The sequence below is a fragment of the Diabrotica virgifera genome, chromosome 3 (genome assembly GCF_917563875.1).
Source record: "Diabrotica virgifera virgifera chromosome 3, PGI_DIABVI_V3a".
Classification (NCBI taxonomy): Eukaryota; Metazoa; Arthropoda; class Insecta; order Coleoptera; family Chrysomelidae; genus Diabrotica; species Diabrotica virgifera.
Window position 1 is genome coordinate 226,010,001 of NC_065445.1, and position 17,128 is coordinate 226,027,128.

Below are 17,128 nucleotides of genomic sequence, written 5' to 3' on the forward strand. Positions count from 1 at the left end.
CCACGCCAATGAGAGAGAAGAATGGTAAGCAACCATATGTCGAACATCATAGCGTCACCATTCCCCTATGAACGATAAAGAATAAAAGATGAGTTAACCTGGTATATTGAAAAGTACCTATACTAGAAGATAGGATATTGCATAGCAAATAAAACTGAAGATTTATTATTTGATGTTAAATAAAAAGCTTAGAAAATGGGAACAAGAACAAGCATAGCAAATAGTTATTTGTGAATAAGTTCGTGAAATATGCTTTTTGCGAACGCACGCGATGTTTATAGAACGAGCGACAGCGGACCGAGTGATATATATTGCGTAAGTCCGCAAAAAGTACTTCACGCACAGTTTCATACAATATTTTATCTACGATAAACAAATAAAAAAACTGTAAATCTTCGTCACTGAAATTCATTTCTATTTACAATTTTTAGAAATTTGACATTTAAAAATTATAACTTCTTTCAAACCACAAAACTGTCAAAACATTTGTTGTAATTTATTGCTCAAATGTCATCACCATGACAACGCGAGTTAAGGATATTGGATTATAACGAGAGAGATAGCTATACAGTGAATGTCTATACTTAATTCAGATATACTCTCCAGTTTACCTCACCTTTGCAGTGTACGTCAATTTAACAAGAAAAGTTAGGTTATGTAGAGATGTTGGTGGTGGCCATATTATAGCATATTGTTTGATTTAATTTATTATTATTACTTATAATTTTGTTAATTCTTTTTATTTTCGATTAAAGTTCTGTGTTAAAGGTTTTGACTGATTTTTTATGTTTTATATTGTTACTCAAAATTAATTGATAAACCAATGATATAACTTCAGATTGAAACAAGACATACCTACGTAATTTTCTGCACGGCTAGCTTTGATCCCAATAATTGTGGATCGCTCGTTATGAAAGTGTGCCAAAAAACAGTGCGAAAAAGTAAACCCCATTTAAAATACGTTGCTACTTTACGCAAACTTTAAATCCTTCACACACTGCTACCTATAATGACAGTTTTCACAAACTAAAAACTTATGCATAATATCAGATAGAGTAGATAAAATATTTAATGTTGCACATGTAACAGAACAATGATACATGACAAAACACAAGTATGTTCGAGATAAAACTGAAGATTTAAAGTATTTGATATTAAACAAAAAAAGAATGTGTGTGTAATTTGTACGCACGTAAGAAGTTATACTTCTATTATATGATTTAAACGAAATTAATATACTTTTTATTTATATTTTGTTTAAATATTAAACTAATTTATACTTACTACTTCTCAAACATTTTTATTAGAACAGTGCCAAAAATTAAAATAATAAAAGAATAAAACACACACAAACACATTAAACAAGCCACAAATGATGTCTGAACATTAATTGTCGAAAATTTTTTTAACTAAATACGTATTTTCTGAAAATACAATTATATAATAAATATACTTACAATCATAAAATGTATTAAAAAAAAACAAAAAAGAAAGTTTCTATTGGGACTCGAACCAGCGCTGATAAGAGCGGTTGGTATTGGAATTCATTCGCCTTCTCCGCTTAGCCACGGACACTATGTGTCATTATTTACGAAGATCGACTAACTAAACGGATTAAACTTGTGATATTTTGATATTTTGAAAATTGATCAAATTATTTTAATTTTGAATTGAAATGATTTAGAATTGAAAAAATACAACAAAACATAGAGTAAAAAACAATATATTAGGTGAATATTGATAGAAATTTTGATGGTAATCAAATTATATAAATAAAAGTATTACATACTATGTATTTTGGCAGATCAAATAGGTAGGTTTATATCCATGATACATTAACAATTATTACGTACCTGTTGCTTTTAAAAACTATTTAAAAGTCACTACAATATTATAAACTTTTTTGTTTCTGTCCTCACAACAATAAAACTAATATATTATACATTTGTTTACCTTTACCTCCAAACCACAGCTGCCATATCGGATAATTTTTGACATGTCATTTGAACATCCAATCAGAACAAAGTTATAATGCGCATGCGCCGGGCTGATAGGTTTTAACATATAAAAAAATCACCCTCTATCACCGGTAAAGAAGTATAACTTCAAAAACTTAGAAAATGGGAACAATGCACAGAAAAACTCTTTTTATGTTGCACATGTATGGTCCTTTTCATGGGCATTTTTCAGTGAGTCAAAAATGATAGAAAAAAAGGTAAGTCCGTGATAATACACATTTATATAATTTATTCTAACATGACTTTTTAGTTAAATCTGACGGTTGTCACATTTTATTTGCAATTTGGCATAAAAACAAATCACTTGTGTTTATTGCATTTATAAAATTGTATTTTCTTTGATTTATATAGTCTTAAAAATTGTACAGATTATATTCGTAGATATATTATATAATTCGTAAATAATTTTTTTTCGATTATAGCGTCATCTATCGTCAACTAGAATTAATGTTATAAATGTCTGTAATCACGGACGTGCCTTTTTTCTGTCACATACAATTGAATGCGTTAGAAAGAAATCGAAAAACTGTGACGCACTGAAAGGAGCCTATGAGAAAAAGAATAATAGAACTATGATACTTGAAAAAACACAAGTATGCTCGAGACTATTGAAAATACTACTGCTGAGTAACTGTATTTGAGTATTTGATTGATAAATTTATTGGATTTTTGATTAGCTTCAATTTTGGTAACAATAACTATTTTGTAAAAACTAGGTTTTGAATTAGTTATGGAAAACTACTTTAAAAATGCAATTTTTTCACAAAAAATTAAATTCTTTGATCTTTAATAACTCAAGAAATATTGATTTATATACCTTGATATAATAAATGTTTTCTCAGAATTTGTACCTATATCGATTTATAGAGTTATTTTTAATAAAATAATTTTCACCCCCGAAAAGAAATTGCATCCACCCCAGGGAAAAAGCGCAAGTTGGCACTATCTTACTTTTGTTTCTTGAGATACTTCTAAATCACCAATTCAACCAATTTTCATGAAAACCATGGAGGTTCAACGAAATCGGAGTGAAAACCTTCAGTGACTGTATTATTTCCAATAAATCATAAAACATAAAATAAAATATTTTGCATAACTATTCAAATACAAAAAAATATTGTTGCATTTGAAGCAAAAATAATAACAATTTGACAAGATATTATGAATTTATTTAGACACACGAAACACGAACTTAAATAATTATCAAATACTTAATAATCAATTATTATCTATTAATACCAGTTTAATGAGCAGTATCGGCTGGCTTCTTCTCACAAAATTCGTTAAATCGTGATTTATATGAAGACAGATCCACTCTTATTTCATTTGCCACCATTAATCGTGCTCAAAATTTTGTATTGGTGACAGCTAATGTGGAAAATCCGGTTTCACACGTATATGACGTCACAAAAGGTAAAAGAACTTTTAGAGCTTTTGATAACAAGGTGGGATATTGCTTGCTTAATTCCAACCAGAATTTTCCCGGATCAATCGGATTGAATTGATCGTTTATTGTGCTATGACAAGAGAATTATATTAAATTTTCCCGATCGTTAATTGTCAGGTCAAAACCATCATTAACTTCGAGGATAAACGGATTCCGTATCCATTTACGTTTTTCATATTCTCTAACAACCTGAAAACAATTTATTGTACTTTTTAAATGTTCTATAAATAGTGCTTTATCCAGTTTATTTTTTTTTTCAATGAATCAGATATTTTTAATTTCGAAATTAGATCAAAACTGTTATCCTTTATTAGATTGTTCAGACAACTTTTAACCTACAACTCATTTTTTTAATTAACGAGGTTATTTTATTTCTTTGAGCACATATGGACTATATACAGGATAGCACATATACAGGATGGTTCATCCATAATTGGAAATATTTTAACTCTAGATTTCTGGGCTCAAAATGTTAGGGTTATCCCAAATCGCTTCAATAACATGTGCCTCCTTACTTAGTTACAGGGTGTTTTATTTAAAAATTTTAAAACAAATTATACCTTATACTTTAAAACCATCTGATATATCCTTGTCATACTTGGCATGAAGTGTGGGTAATGTATACCCTACTAATGTACTGCTAGAGGCATCCGATAGGGTAAAGTGAATGGTTGACCCTTCCCATTTATTTTCGTGCAATTTTTGTATTTTACGTGGATGTATTATTTTATTTTTTTTTCTATTCTTTATTTAATCAGTTAAGCCCATTCGTACCTTTCGGTGTTGGGCTGTTTACAACTAGTTCAATATCTACATTTCAATACATTTTAATAATTGTGCAATACTTAATTTAACAATACAATTTTAATGAATATAAATTACTTATTTGGCCCATATTTCTGTCCATGTTTTAATCTTGTGGTGCTTCTTTGATACTTCTTTTCCATGCTGTTCTCTTTTTTTAAGCTAATTGTTTTGCCATACTCCATTGCAGTCCTCTCTTCTCTGCTTCTTGTCTAACTTGTTCTTCCCATCTCATTCTTGGGCGGCCTACCTCATTTTTCCCTTGTACTCTGACTTCATATACTTTTTTCGTTATTCTTGTGTCGTTTAGTCTATGGATGTGGCCCAACTATCCTAACTGTCGTTCCCCTATAATTGTCTCTATGGGTTTTATCTTTAGAACTTGAGTTATTGTGTCGTTTCTTATTTTGTCTCTTCGTGTGACGCCTTCTATTTTTCTCAAGAATCTCATCTCTGTAGCTTTGATTTTTCTTTTGTTGTTCTTTGTTAGCGTCCACGACTCATTCCCATAGACGATTGATGGTCGAACCACTTTTTGGTAGACTTGTGTTTTGACTTCTTTGGGTACTTCTTTCTTTCCAAAGAACGTATTTCTTAATGTATTATAAATTGTCCCTGCTTTTCCTATTTTACTGTTTATTTCTTTGTCTATTTTACCATCTCCTTCAATAATTGTACCTAAGTAGTTGTAGCTGTTTACTTGTTCCAACACTTGTCCTTCTACCTTAATTTTTATCACTTTTTTGTAGTTGCCATAACCATTGTTTTACTTTTATCGGTGTTTATTTCCACGTTCATTTTTCTTAATTCTTTTATGTAAGTGTTTATTATTTGTTGCAGTTTCTCTTCCGTGTCAGCTAAAAATACCATATCATCTGCAAATAGTAATTCTTGTATTTGTACATTGTTCATTTTCCATTTTCCCAATATCATGTCTTTAGATTTCTCCTTGCATTGCTTTATTGCGTCATCTAGTACCATTGAGAAAAGTAATGGACTTAGTACGCAGCCTTGTTTTAGTCCTATCTTTGCCTGGAATTCATCAGATTCTTGATTGTGAGTCCTTATTTTTATTTTATTATTTTTATATAAGGCTTTAATTATTTCTATCATATCCTTTTCTATTCCATTTTTCTTTAAACATTTCCATATATCTTCCCTTCTTATTCTATCAAAAGCTTTTTTCAGATCAGTAAAGCATATAAAATATGTATCTCTTTGCCTTTCATCAATAATTTTTCTCCTATTTGTCTCAATATGAAAATCAGATCTTGGGTACTCCTTTCTTTTCTGAAGCCATGCTAGGATTCTTCTAATTTTATTTCTAGTTTTTCCCTTAGCCGTTTTTCAATAACTCGATTGAATATTTTGGCAGGAACGCTTGTCAATGTTATACCCCTATAATTTTAGCAATTTCTTGCGTCTCCTTTCTTAAACAGTGGTACTATTATATCTGTTTTCCAATCAGATGGTATTTTCTTTTTTTCCCATTCGTACCTTTCGGTGTTGGTCTGTTTACAACTAGTTCAATATCTACATTTCAATACATTTTAATAATTATACAAAACTTTTATTTTAACAATACAATTTTAATAAATATAAATTACTTATTTGACCCATTTTTCTGTCCATATGTTTTAATCTTTTGGTGCTTCTTTGATACTTCTTTTCCATGCTGTTCTATTTTGAGCCAATTGTTTTACCATACTCCATTGCAGTCCTCTCTTCTCTGCTTCTTGTCTAACTTGTTCTTCCCATCTCATTCTTGGGCGACCTACTTTATTTTTCCCTTGTACTCTGACTTCATATACTTTTTTCGTTATTCTTGTGTCGTTTAGTCTGTGGATGTGGCCCAACCATCCTAACTGTCGTTCCCCTATAATTGTCTCTATGGGTTTTATCTTTAGAGCTTGAGTTATTGTGTCGTTTCTTATTTTGTCTCTTCGTGTGACCCCTTCTATTTTTCTCAAGAATCTCATCTCTGTAGCTTTGATTTTTCTTTTTTTGTTCTTTGTTAGCGTCCACGACTCACTCCCATAGACGATTGATGGTCGAACCACTTTTTGGTACACTTGTGTCTTGACTTCTTTGGGTACCTCTTTCTTTCCAAAGAACGTATTTCTTAATGTATTATAAATTGTCCCTGCTTTTCCTATTTTATTGTTTATTTCTTTGTCTATTTTACCATCTTCTTCAATAATTGTACCTAAGTAGTTGTAGCTGTTTACTTGTTCCAAAACTTGTCCTTCTACCTTAATTTTTATCACTTTTTTTGTAGTTGCCATAACCATTGTTTTACTTTTATCTGTGTTTATTTCCATGTTCATTTTTCTTAGTTCTTTTATATAAGTGTTTATTATTTGTTGCAGTTTCTCTTCCGTGTCAGCTAACAATACCATATCATTTGCAAATAGTAATTCTTGTATTTGTACATTGTTCATTTTCCATTTTCCCAATATCCTGTCTTTAGATTTCTCCTTGCATTGCTTTATTGCGTCATCTAGTACCATTGAGAAAAGTAATGGACTTAGTACACAGCCTTGTTTTAGTCCTATCTTTGCCTGGAATTCATCAGATTCTTGATTGTGAGTCCTTATTTTTATTTTATTATTTTTATATAAGGCTTTAATTATTTCTATCATATCCTTTTCTATTCCATTTTTCTTTAAACATTTCCATATATCTTCCCTTCTTATTCTATCAAAAGCTTTTTTCAGATCAATAAAGCATATGTGTATCTCTTTGCCTTTCATCAATAGTTTTTCTCCTATTTGTCTCAATATGAATATCAGATCTTGGGTACTCCTTCCTTTTCTGAAGCCATGCTGGGATTCTTCTAGTTTTATTTCTAGTTTTTCCCTTAGCCTTTTTTCAATTATTCTATTGAATATTTTGGCAGGAACGCTTGTCAATGTAATACCCCTATAATGTACTTTAACATTTCAGCTGTGATTTCACCTTGGCCTGGAGATTTTCCCAATTTTAATTTGTCAATGGCTTCTGCAATTTCCTCTTTTGTTATTTGTTGCATTTCCTCTGTATTTTCGATCATGTCTTCCTCTCTTTCTTGTTGATATTGTTTCCATTCTGTTAGTTCCTCAAAGTACTGCTTCCATCTTTGCATTATTTCTCTTTCTGTAGTTAATATATTTCCTTCTTTATCTCTTATATTTCTTAATCTATGTGTTTTCTTTTGTCTTAGCTGTTTCAATGTACCATAGAAAAATTTCTGGTTATTAAAATAGTTTTCATTCATTTTGTGTCCAAAATCTTCCCAAGACTTCTTTTTGCCGTTTTAATTTCTTGTTTAATGTCATTTCTGGCCATTTTGTATTTTTCGTAATCGTCCTTCGATTTGGTTTTTAGATACTTTTTCCATACTTTTTTCTTTTCTTTCACTTTACGTTGTATTTCTGCTGTCCACCATTTGCTTTTCTTCGAATATATGTTTGTGATTTTAGTTGTTCCGCATACTTCTTTCGCTGTTTTAAATATGATTTCCTTCAATTGCTTTCATTTATTTTCTATTCCTGTGTTAATTGCTTTTATAGTCTCGAACTGTTTGGTTAACTTCTTCTGGTATTCCTCTTTACTATCTATTTCTCTTAATTTGTAGCTTTTTATTTTTTCTTTAGTTATCTTTTTTCATTTTTCTGTTGTGTTATGTGTGTGCACCCTTAGTTCCATTATAAGCAAGTAATGGTCACTGCTTATTTCAGCCTCTCTTTTTACCTTTACATCTTTTATCATCTTTAGGTCTTTTCTTTTTATTAGGAAATAGTCTATTATGGATTTTTCTTTTCTCGATGGTATTTCTCTAGTATATTTGTGTATGTCTTTGTTCATAAATTTTGAATTCGTTATTCGTGGATGTATTATATAGATGTATATTCGTGAATGCATTTACGTGAATGTGAATATATTTTAGTGTAACTTTCGATTCTCCAATACTTTCTTTGTAAATAATATACTCTTTATTCCTAACGATAGGTGTTATTAATTGCACGTTTTCTCTAATATTTTCAACTAATGCTGGAAAGTGGTCAACCTCAGATTGCATATCATACGGCTTAAAAGTATTTTCAAATAATCAGCAAATATGTCCGCTTTTTCCTGATTACTCTAAGCCCCTGCACCATCTGATTTTCTAATGGGTGATTTTTGTCTTATTGGCCTTTTGAGTCTTTTCGTGCCTCTCCATAATGAGTAATCACTATCTTTCTTCATATTATGCACGCTCCCACCAAAATTTGTTTATTGATTCGTTTTTTAATTGTTTTAATCTCTCTCCTTGTATTTTGAGTTGTTTCTTTTAACCTGGCTTTATTCAAAATTGTTCTGCATCGCTGCCATTTTTATCTTAATTGACGTAGTATTCACCCACAGTGCCTTCTATATATCAATATTTAATTTCTCTGGTTCTTGGTCAAACTCTTCAATTTTTTTCAAGCTGGCGTTCAGTTTTACTCTATTTTCTAAGTCATGTACGAAGCCTATTCAATCTGTGGTCTTGTTTGATAATGTTGGATTCTCTTTTTTTCATAATTATTATTCTGTCGCTTAATGTCGTTACAACTGAGGAGTGGTCTGACACTATGTCTAATCCTTCTTCTATTTTAATGTAATTTTGTGGAATTTTTCTGGCAATATAGAACTTTAATAAGTATAGTATCCTATTCACATCTGTAGGCCAGTACGTTGGCTTGCCAGTGGAATAAAAGATACAGTTATGCCCTCTAGTAGCAGAATGTAGTCCACGGTGCTTGGGGCTAATCAACCTGTAGCCCCAGTAGGTATGGTTCGCATTAAAATTTACGCCCAATAAAAAATTTTTCGTCCAGACTTTGTATTATTTCGGAGATAATTACGGTAGTTAAACCTGGGAAACCAACAAACGTGGTAACATCATATCGGCCAATATCGTTGCTGCCAGTGATACTGATTATAAAGACTAAAACCTATAATAGAACAAAAAAATGTATTATCCCTTTACATCAACATCAATTTGTGTTTAAAAATAATTACGCAACACTAAACTAGGTTCACAGCATCACTCATCAAATAGAAATAGCACTAGAGGAAAAAGAGTATGTTCGGCAATTTTCCTGGATGTTGCCCAGGCTCTTGGGCTTTTTTAATTTAATTTAATTTAACATAAAGACCACAACCAATTACTAAAATCATATATTAGTGAAATATTGTTTAAAATAAAATATGAAGACTTTTACTCTGAACTGAGAACAATTGGTGCTGGAGTATCCCAAGGTAGTGTTTTAGGTCCATTACTTTATCTGCTGTACACCTACGATATACCAGTATTAAACACAACCACAACCGCTACGTTTGCTGATGACACACATATATTAGCAGTTGATGATGATGAAATTAAAGCAAAAGTAAAATTACAAGAGACACGCAATGAGGTTAATGCATAGACCAAGAAATGCCTTATTAAACTCAATCAGACTAAATCAATACATAATATGTAGATTTGACCAACAAAAAAATTTATAAACACCAATAGTACTAAATGGCACTACGATACCATACAGTTGGTGATCATATTATTAGAGCCACCTAGTAAAATTCAATGTTTTAGAGGAAGGGTGTATAATTGAGCTGTATCATATATTAATGGATTTGTTTCCATTTGGCTGTCTTGTTACACTTTATGAAAGTGCAATAAATGGTCTGACAATAGTGGCAAAACGCATGTTTGGCAATGCATGACTCAGATGACATTGTTTTTCAGTGCTGCCCAGCCTAGCTTGCAACTCGTGTGCCTATTATTTTGTATTCTTGGTGTTTAGAGTTATAATAAACTTTGTGAGTTTCCATTGCTCCCTAGTGATATTCTGACAGACCTATACTATATTTTGTGAATTTGGTAAAAATTGCGCGTTCGTTACACTAATGGTACCAGAACATCATGGGAAATTCAAAGACATCTCGCCAAGGAAAATAGCAGAAATAAAAACTTTAATATTCAATACTAATCACTCTAACAGAAACATAGCATCCATTTCTAAAGTTTCAACGGAAACGTGGACCGTATAAAGAAAAAACTTACATACCATTATTAAGCAAAAGTAAAATTTTCTGATGTGGCTCTAATAATATGATCACCCATTGTATGCCAACATAGCAACAAGAAATAAATAGAATTGAACATCAGATATAGAAAATTGAACTGGCTCGTCGGAAGAAGTTCAGAACTGTCCTAGTTCAGTACATAATAAGCTTAAGATATAAATAAACAAGTACTGAAGCCAATATGGACATATGGCATACAGGTCTGGGGATAAGCCAGTGCAAGTAACATCAAAATGATTCAAAGTTTTCCGAATAAAGTACTAAGGGACATTGTAAATGCTCTCTGGTACATACGGAGTAGCGACCTACATACAGTCCCTGGTCATATTATTATTACCACCTATGAATTTTTACAAAAATAAACTATTCCACTAAGTACGTTTTGTTTAAAATATGATTTTAAATTTAATTTTGTTATGCAATGTTTTTTTTTTTTTTTTTTTTTTTATTAATGGCTTTGACATAGCCAATTAGCCAGACTATTTGTTTTTTTTTATGGTATTACAATAACAATTTTAAGTTAATATCTAAGCCTACTTATTATCTAAATTTACAGGGTGTTATAATATATTAATGAATACATTTTTCAATTTTGTGTGATATTTTTACAATTTTTAATTTTATTATCTAAGCCTATTTAAAATTTAAATTTACAGGACGTTACATATTCGTAAAGACATTTTAACGTCTGCTTATTTTTTGGAAAAAGAATTTCGTTTAAATTGACAGGTAAAGGACAATTTAGATCAATTAACTTTTCGTACATCACTTTAATATTTTGTCTGTACTGTCCACACTCCAATATTAGGTGCTGTAGATCTCCCATTCCACCACAGGCGCAATATGGGTTATCACTGATACCTATGCTGTGTTTGTATGCTGGGGTTAATGCGTGATTTGACCTCATTCTGTTTATTGTTTTTATAAATAGCCTATTTTATTCTTGTTTAAACCATCTCTCATTGGGAATTAGTGGTTGGCAATTTCTAAAATTTATTCCCGTTGTACTTTGGTTATATACACGTTGCCAATTTTGTTTGCAATGGTTTTTACTGATATTATCTATATCGGTTACTGGTAGAAGTATGTTGTTTATGTTTCGTTTGGTTAAAGCTGCAGATTTAGCTAATTTGTCGACTTCTTCATTTCCAAATATTCCAGAATGTCCTCTAACCCAACAAATAATAATTGAACTGCCCGAGGAAGTAATATCATAATATAGACTCTTAATTTCTATCTCAATGTGGTTTAGACTTTTTGTCGATTGGATAGAAGGGAGTTTGTCCACAATACTTCTGCAATCGGTGAAAATGATATAATTGTCCATACCAACAGAGGCTATATATTTTAGCGCAAGTAATAAAGCTGATAATTCGGCAGTATATATTGAAGCTTCATTAGGCAATCGGCATGATTCTTTGTATTCAGAATTCCAGTGATATATTGCACTTCCGGTTCTATTTTGAATTTTGGAGCCGTCAGTAAAAATATATTGAAACATAGGCCACTTGTCTTTAATTATTTTGTTGATAATACTGCCTGGAAGGTTTGAATCCATGTAATTTGTTTGTATTATCTTGGAAAAGAGAGTTTCAGGCGGTTTAGTGTAAATTGGAGGTATTTTATTTTTGTATATTTGGTGTTCATACATTGTCAATTTCCTATAGCTTTCAACGTATATGGGGGTTTTTTTAGTACACCAATATTTGTGGCTTAAATCTAATATATTCAAGTTACGAATAGTCCTTAAGTAGCTGATGTTTTTTGAAATAGCTCTAGCTACAAACTTATCTGTACAAAACTGTCTACGTAGAGTAAGTGGTGGTTCCTTAGCTTCAATCTCAATAATAGTAATAGGAGTAGATTTTAAGTAACCGAGACAGAGTCTCAAACATTTATTCCTTTGGATTTCAACTTTATTAAGATATCCTGTTGACGCAGACCCATATAAATGACAACTATAGTCGAAAATTGGTCGAATCATTGAGCGATAGAATAGCAATGCAATATTCGGGTCAGCTCCCCAACCGGTTCTACAAAAAGCTCTAAGGATATTCATAGAATTTTCTGATTTCTTTATAATATAATGAATTTGATCCTTCCATAACAATTTACGATCCAAATACGTCCCAAGATATTTAACACAATTTTTTATCGGAAATTCTATTCTACCTAATTTGAAGGTGCCTTGAGGAATTTGGCGTTTTTTGGAGAAAAAACAAATTTCAGTCTTGGTCGTTGATATGGATAAACCTAGAGAATGGTATTCATTTTTTACACAATCTAATGTAAATTCAAGTTGACGTCTACAAATGTCTAGAGAAGAATGGGAGGTGTACAACACAACATCATCTGCAAATTGTAAAATATTAGAGTGTGGAGGTACTATGTGTTCTAAATCTATATTGTACAATGAAAAAAGAAGTGGACTTAAAATACTACCCTGTGGTATACCTATACTCGTTAACCTTGGTGGTAAAAGGTTCTCATTTATTTTTAAGTAAGTCCGTCTATTCTTGTACAAGGATACAATGAAATTTGAAATTTTAACTGGCATTCCAAGATCTACTAATTTTTTATAAAGAATGTCTAAATTGATGTTATCAAACGCTGAAGTTACATCTATAAATGCTGCAGCTGTCGACGCCTGATTTGTAAAATTGACCTGTAAAGAAGAGACTAGGGAAGTGAGAGCATCTTGTGTAGATCTGGATTTCCGAAAGCCGTACTGAGATTTGGGAAGGATATCTTCGGACTCAAGCCAGTATTCAAGCCGATTTTTGATTAATCTCTCTAGAGTTTTTAGTATACAGGAACTTAAAGATATAGGTCTGTAAGATTCAACTTTGTTATCTGGCTTTCCTGTTTTTTTTTATAGGTAATACAATATAGTCCTTCCATGCTTTGGGAATTAAATTTTTGTTTTGCCATATAGTGTTAAAAATTTGTAGTAATGATAGTTTGTATTCTGTAGGTAGAAAATATAGCATAGAATATGATATACAGTCCATCCCTGGAGATGAACTATTATTTTGCTTGAGTCCATGATTTAATTCCCATAATTCAAATGGCTTCTCTAGATTGAAGTTTTCTCTGGGTACGGTAACTGTAGCTTCATTTATTTGACTTGGAACCCAAGGAGGTGAAATCTTGAAATGGAAATCTTCTATCCATGCAGCTTCGGTGTTTATCGGAAGTGTATTGGACTGCTTTCGGTTTTTGTAGCGATTTACTTTCTTCCAGACGTCGCTGATTGGAGTGTTGGAGTTTAAGCTTTCGCAGTAATTTATCCAAGTTTGTTTTTTTCTAATTTTAAAAGTTTTCTTTGCTAAGGCATCTAATTTTTTGTATTCAATTAGATTGTGAAGATTAGGATTTGTTTTATAACGCCTATATGCTGTTTTGCGGTTATTTGCAGCTGATTCGCAGTTATTATCCCACCATGGTTTTGGTAGCTTGTTTGTAGGATATTTGTTATTGTTGTATGATTTTGGAATTGGAATGGTTGCGCATCGGTTTATTTCGGCAACTAATTCTTCATAAGTTTGTGGTTGTTTTCCCGAATAAAAGTTCGATGAATACAAATTCCAATCTGCTTTATGCAAATTCCATCTTTTGTGTGTATTGTCACCAGGTTGTATTGCTTGTTCCGAGTTTTCCAAGGCGATGATCAAGGGTAGATGATCAGAACCATGTGGATCTTGAATAACAGACCAAGTTAATTTAGATACAATGTCCTGGGTACATATTGTTATATCGATTGCTGATGGGCTGGAAGTTAGTGCAAGAGTTGGAGAACCATCATTTAAGTATAATAGATTACATTGTTCTATTGCATCTAATAAAACTTTACCGTGGGTATCATTATTTTTGCAACCCCATGCCATGTTGTGAGCGTTGAAGTCTCCACCAATGATGAATGGAGAAGGAATGTGTTGAAAAAAATTGACCCATTCTTCAACCGTTACTCTAATACCTGGTTCTTTATATACGGATATTATATGTATAGGTTTCTTGATACACGAAAGTTTAACAGCTATGCAATTATAAGTAAAATTATAATTATCCAATTTTATCTCTTCTGTAATTATTTTATTTTTAATTAAAATTGCTGTGCCTCCGTACCCATCAGGGCGATCAGATCTAAAACAATTATATCCTGAGAAGTTACAAAATTTTTCTGGTTTAAACCATGTTTCTGATAACATGGCCACATATACATTTTTTTGAATAAGTAAGGCTTCTAAATTTGGTTTATTAGAAACTGCTGAGCGACAGTTCCATTGTAAAAAGTTTATAGGGTTAGTTGTGTCTGACATGATGTTTGAAATAGTAAGTCTTCTTGTGAGATCGCTGCCGTACTTAAGTATTTATTAATATGTTGTGTAATCTCTGTTTTTGATTTGTGTAAATTTTCAGTGAGTTTTAATGAACTAATTATATTAAGAACCAATTCTAAAATTACATTATTTAATTGTGATGGTACTCCTTGTGTTTGCAAGTTTGTTGTATTTGTATGCTCTGTATATTTAGACGTATTATAAATACCACCTTTTTGTCTAGGAATATTTTCTTGAGAAAGTATTTCTTTTCTAGCTGATTCCAAAGGATTGGGAGAACTTGGCCGGTGTCGCTTAAAATTTATTTTTTCTGGGTTATTACTGCTGAGGAACATTTGTGAGGAGAATTTCTTTGATGATGAAGCTGACTGATTTGGAATTACTTGATAAGATTGCTCATTCTGATTAGAATTGGTTGGTAAGGAAGAACTGCTATTTCTGGCAGCAATATTGGCATATGAAATTTTCGGAATTTGTTTACATGCATCAAAGAAATTTAGATTTAATGATGACATCGTATTCTTAATTTGTTTCTGTCCAGAAAATTCAGGACATGAACTTAGATGTGTAGTCAAATGATTACCTTGACAGCTGAAACAAGTTGGAGTATATTCATTTACTGTACAATCTTTTGTATTATGGAAATCATGACATTTGTTGCACCTGGGACGTGCTTTACAATTAAATCCAATGTGTCCAAAACGGAGACAAGAGAAACATAATAGAACTTTTTGAACATAGGGTTCAACGTCTTTGATCACTTTATTAATTGTGATATATTTAGGAAGAGTTTGTGCTTTAAAGTTAAAAATACATGATTTTGTTGGAACTTTGTCTATTATTGTTTTATCTTCGATATGTTTCTCTACCTTTCTATTTATTCTTCTAACCGAAACTACTTCGAACTTACAGTGCATATCATATTGTTTAATTTTATTTTTGATATATTCTTCTGAAAATTCTATATCTATGTCCCTAATTATACCCTGTCTATGGAGTATAAACTTCGGAACGTAAACATCTAAATTGTTGTTTGTAAACAATGAGCAAGCTTTTTGATTGATTAAAAAATTGGCTGATTGGTAATCTTTAAATTTAATTCTAATTCTATTCTTGCCTATTGAATCAATACTAGTAATTTTGTTATCTAAATTCGAAAAATTAGAGAGTATAATATCGCCAATTTTGATAGCATTAAGCTGACCTTTAAAGTTCGGAGTATTATTTTCTATATATGCATGGAAAGGTCCTACGTCACTGCTCTGATATAGGAAATGTTCTCTTATATTGTCTGTAGAATTATCAGATTTATTACTTACAGTTTCTCCTTTATTTTTTGATTTACCGTCCCATGTGTTATTTATATTGATGTCACTTTTCTCTATATTATCATCTTGATCCATCCTGTTAATATCTGGAGGTTTATCTGGAGGTCTCCCTGCATAGTCCATATTAAATTTTAAAGTTTTTAATAATTGAACACTTTGTCGCTTCTAATTGAAGTTTCCAAACGAAAACCCCAAATGGGGTAAAATAGATTCAAATACAATTAACTTCTAGGTTTTTCTTGGTCACTGGCAATAAAAAACTATTAAGGATGTAATAGATCGAGTTTTACAAGCCCAAAATATATTATTTCGCTATTTAAATAGTAATTTTCAGGAGCTGTTTTTTAGATGACTATATTTGACGTCTACAAAAGTCAAAAGTGTTATGCAATGTTAATGTTATGCATTAACTATAATATATTAAATATTAAACAGCAATTAAATATTTGAAAATATTACATATTTATATTTTTTTATTATTTTGTTCAACTTCTGACCTTAATCAGATGGAAAATATTTGGAAGCTTTTAAAACGAGAAATTTCCGATGAAAAGGTCACTAACGAAATTGTTTTGATTAAAGGACTAATATATTGTTGAAACCACAATGACAAATTGAAGCAAAAAAAATTAACTGCGTTCAAAGTATGCCAAGTCGGATACTAGTGGTAATCAAAGTTAGAGGGGGCTCAGCCAAATATTAAAAAAATACAAAAATGTGATATTTTCAAAGGGTTTATTGCTGTTTATTATTAAATGTATTATATTAGTGACCTTCTCATCGAAAATTTGTCGTTTTAAAAGCTCCCAAATATTTTCCATCTGATTAAGGTCAGAAGTTGAAAAAAATATTAAAAAAATATAAATATGTAATATTTTCAAATATTTTATTGCTGTTTAATATTTAATATATTATAGTTAATGCATAACATTAACATTGCATAACAAAATTAAATTTAAAAATCATATTTTAAACAAAACGTATCTAGTGGAATAGTTTATTTTTGCAAAAATTCATTGGTGGTCATAATAACACGGCCAGGGACTGTAGATTTAAAAACAAATTGTGATTTTGTGTTATTATTTAAATAAAAAAATC

The 17,128-nt window shown here is 31.0% G+C and overlaps 1 protein-coding gene across 1 annotated transcript; it reads right to left on the bottom strand.

Annotated features, from left to right (window-relative positions):
- Positions 1–3,549: 3,549 nt before the first annotated feature.
- Positions 3,550–16,153, bottom strand: LOC126882695 (uncharacterized). The gene is made up of 2 exons (XM_050647674.1): positions 14,828–16,153; positions 3,550–3,654 (listed from the first exon to the last, which is right to left on the bottom strand). Exons 1-2 carry the CDS (start codon positions 16,151–16,153, stop codon positions 3,550–3,552), a joined length of 1,431 nt encoding a protein of 476 aa, XP_050503631.1.
- Positions 16,154–17,128: the final 975 nt, after the last annotated feature.

Excerpts from the sequence above, each read along its gene's own strand:
- LOC126882695 (XM_050647674.1), bottom strand. The coding sequence starts at position 16,153 with ATGGACTATGCAGGGAGACCTCCAGATAAACCTCCAGATATTAACAGG. Across the intron at positions 3,655-14,827 it reads TACCATCACAATTAAATAAT|GTTGTTAGAGAATATGAAAA; the intron begins GTAATTTTAGAA and ends AATTGTTTTCAG.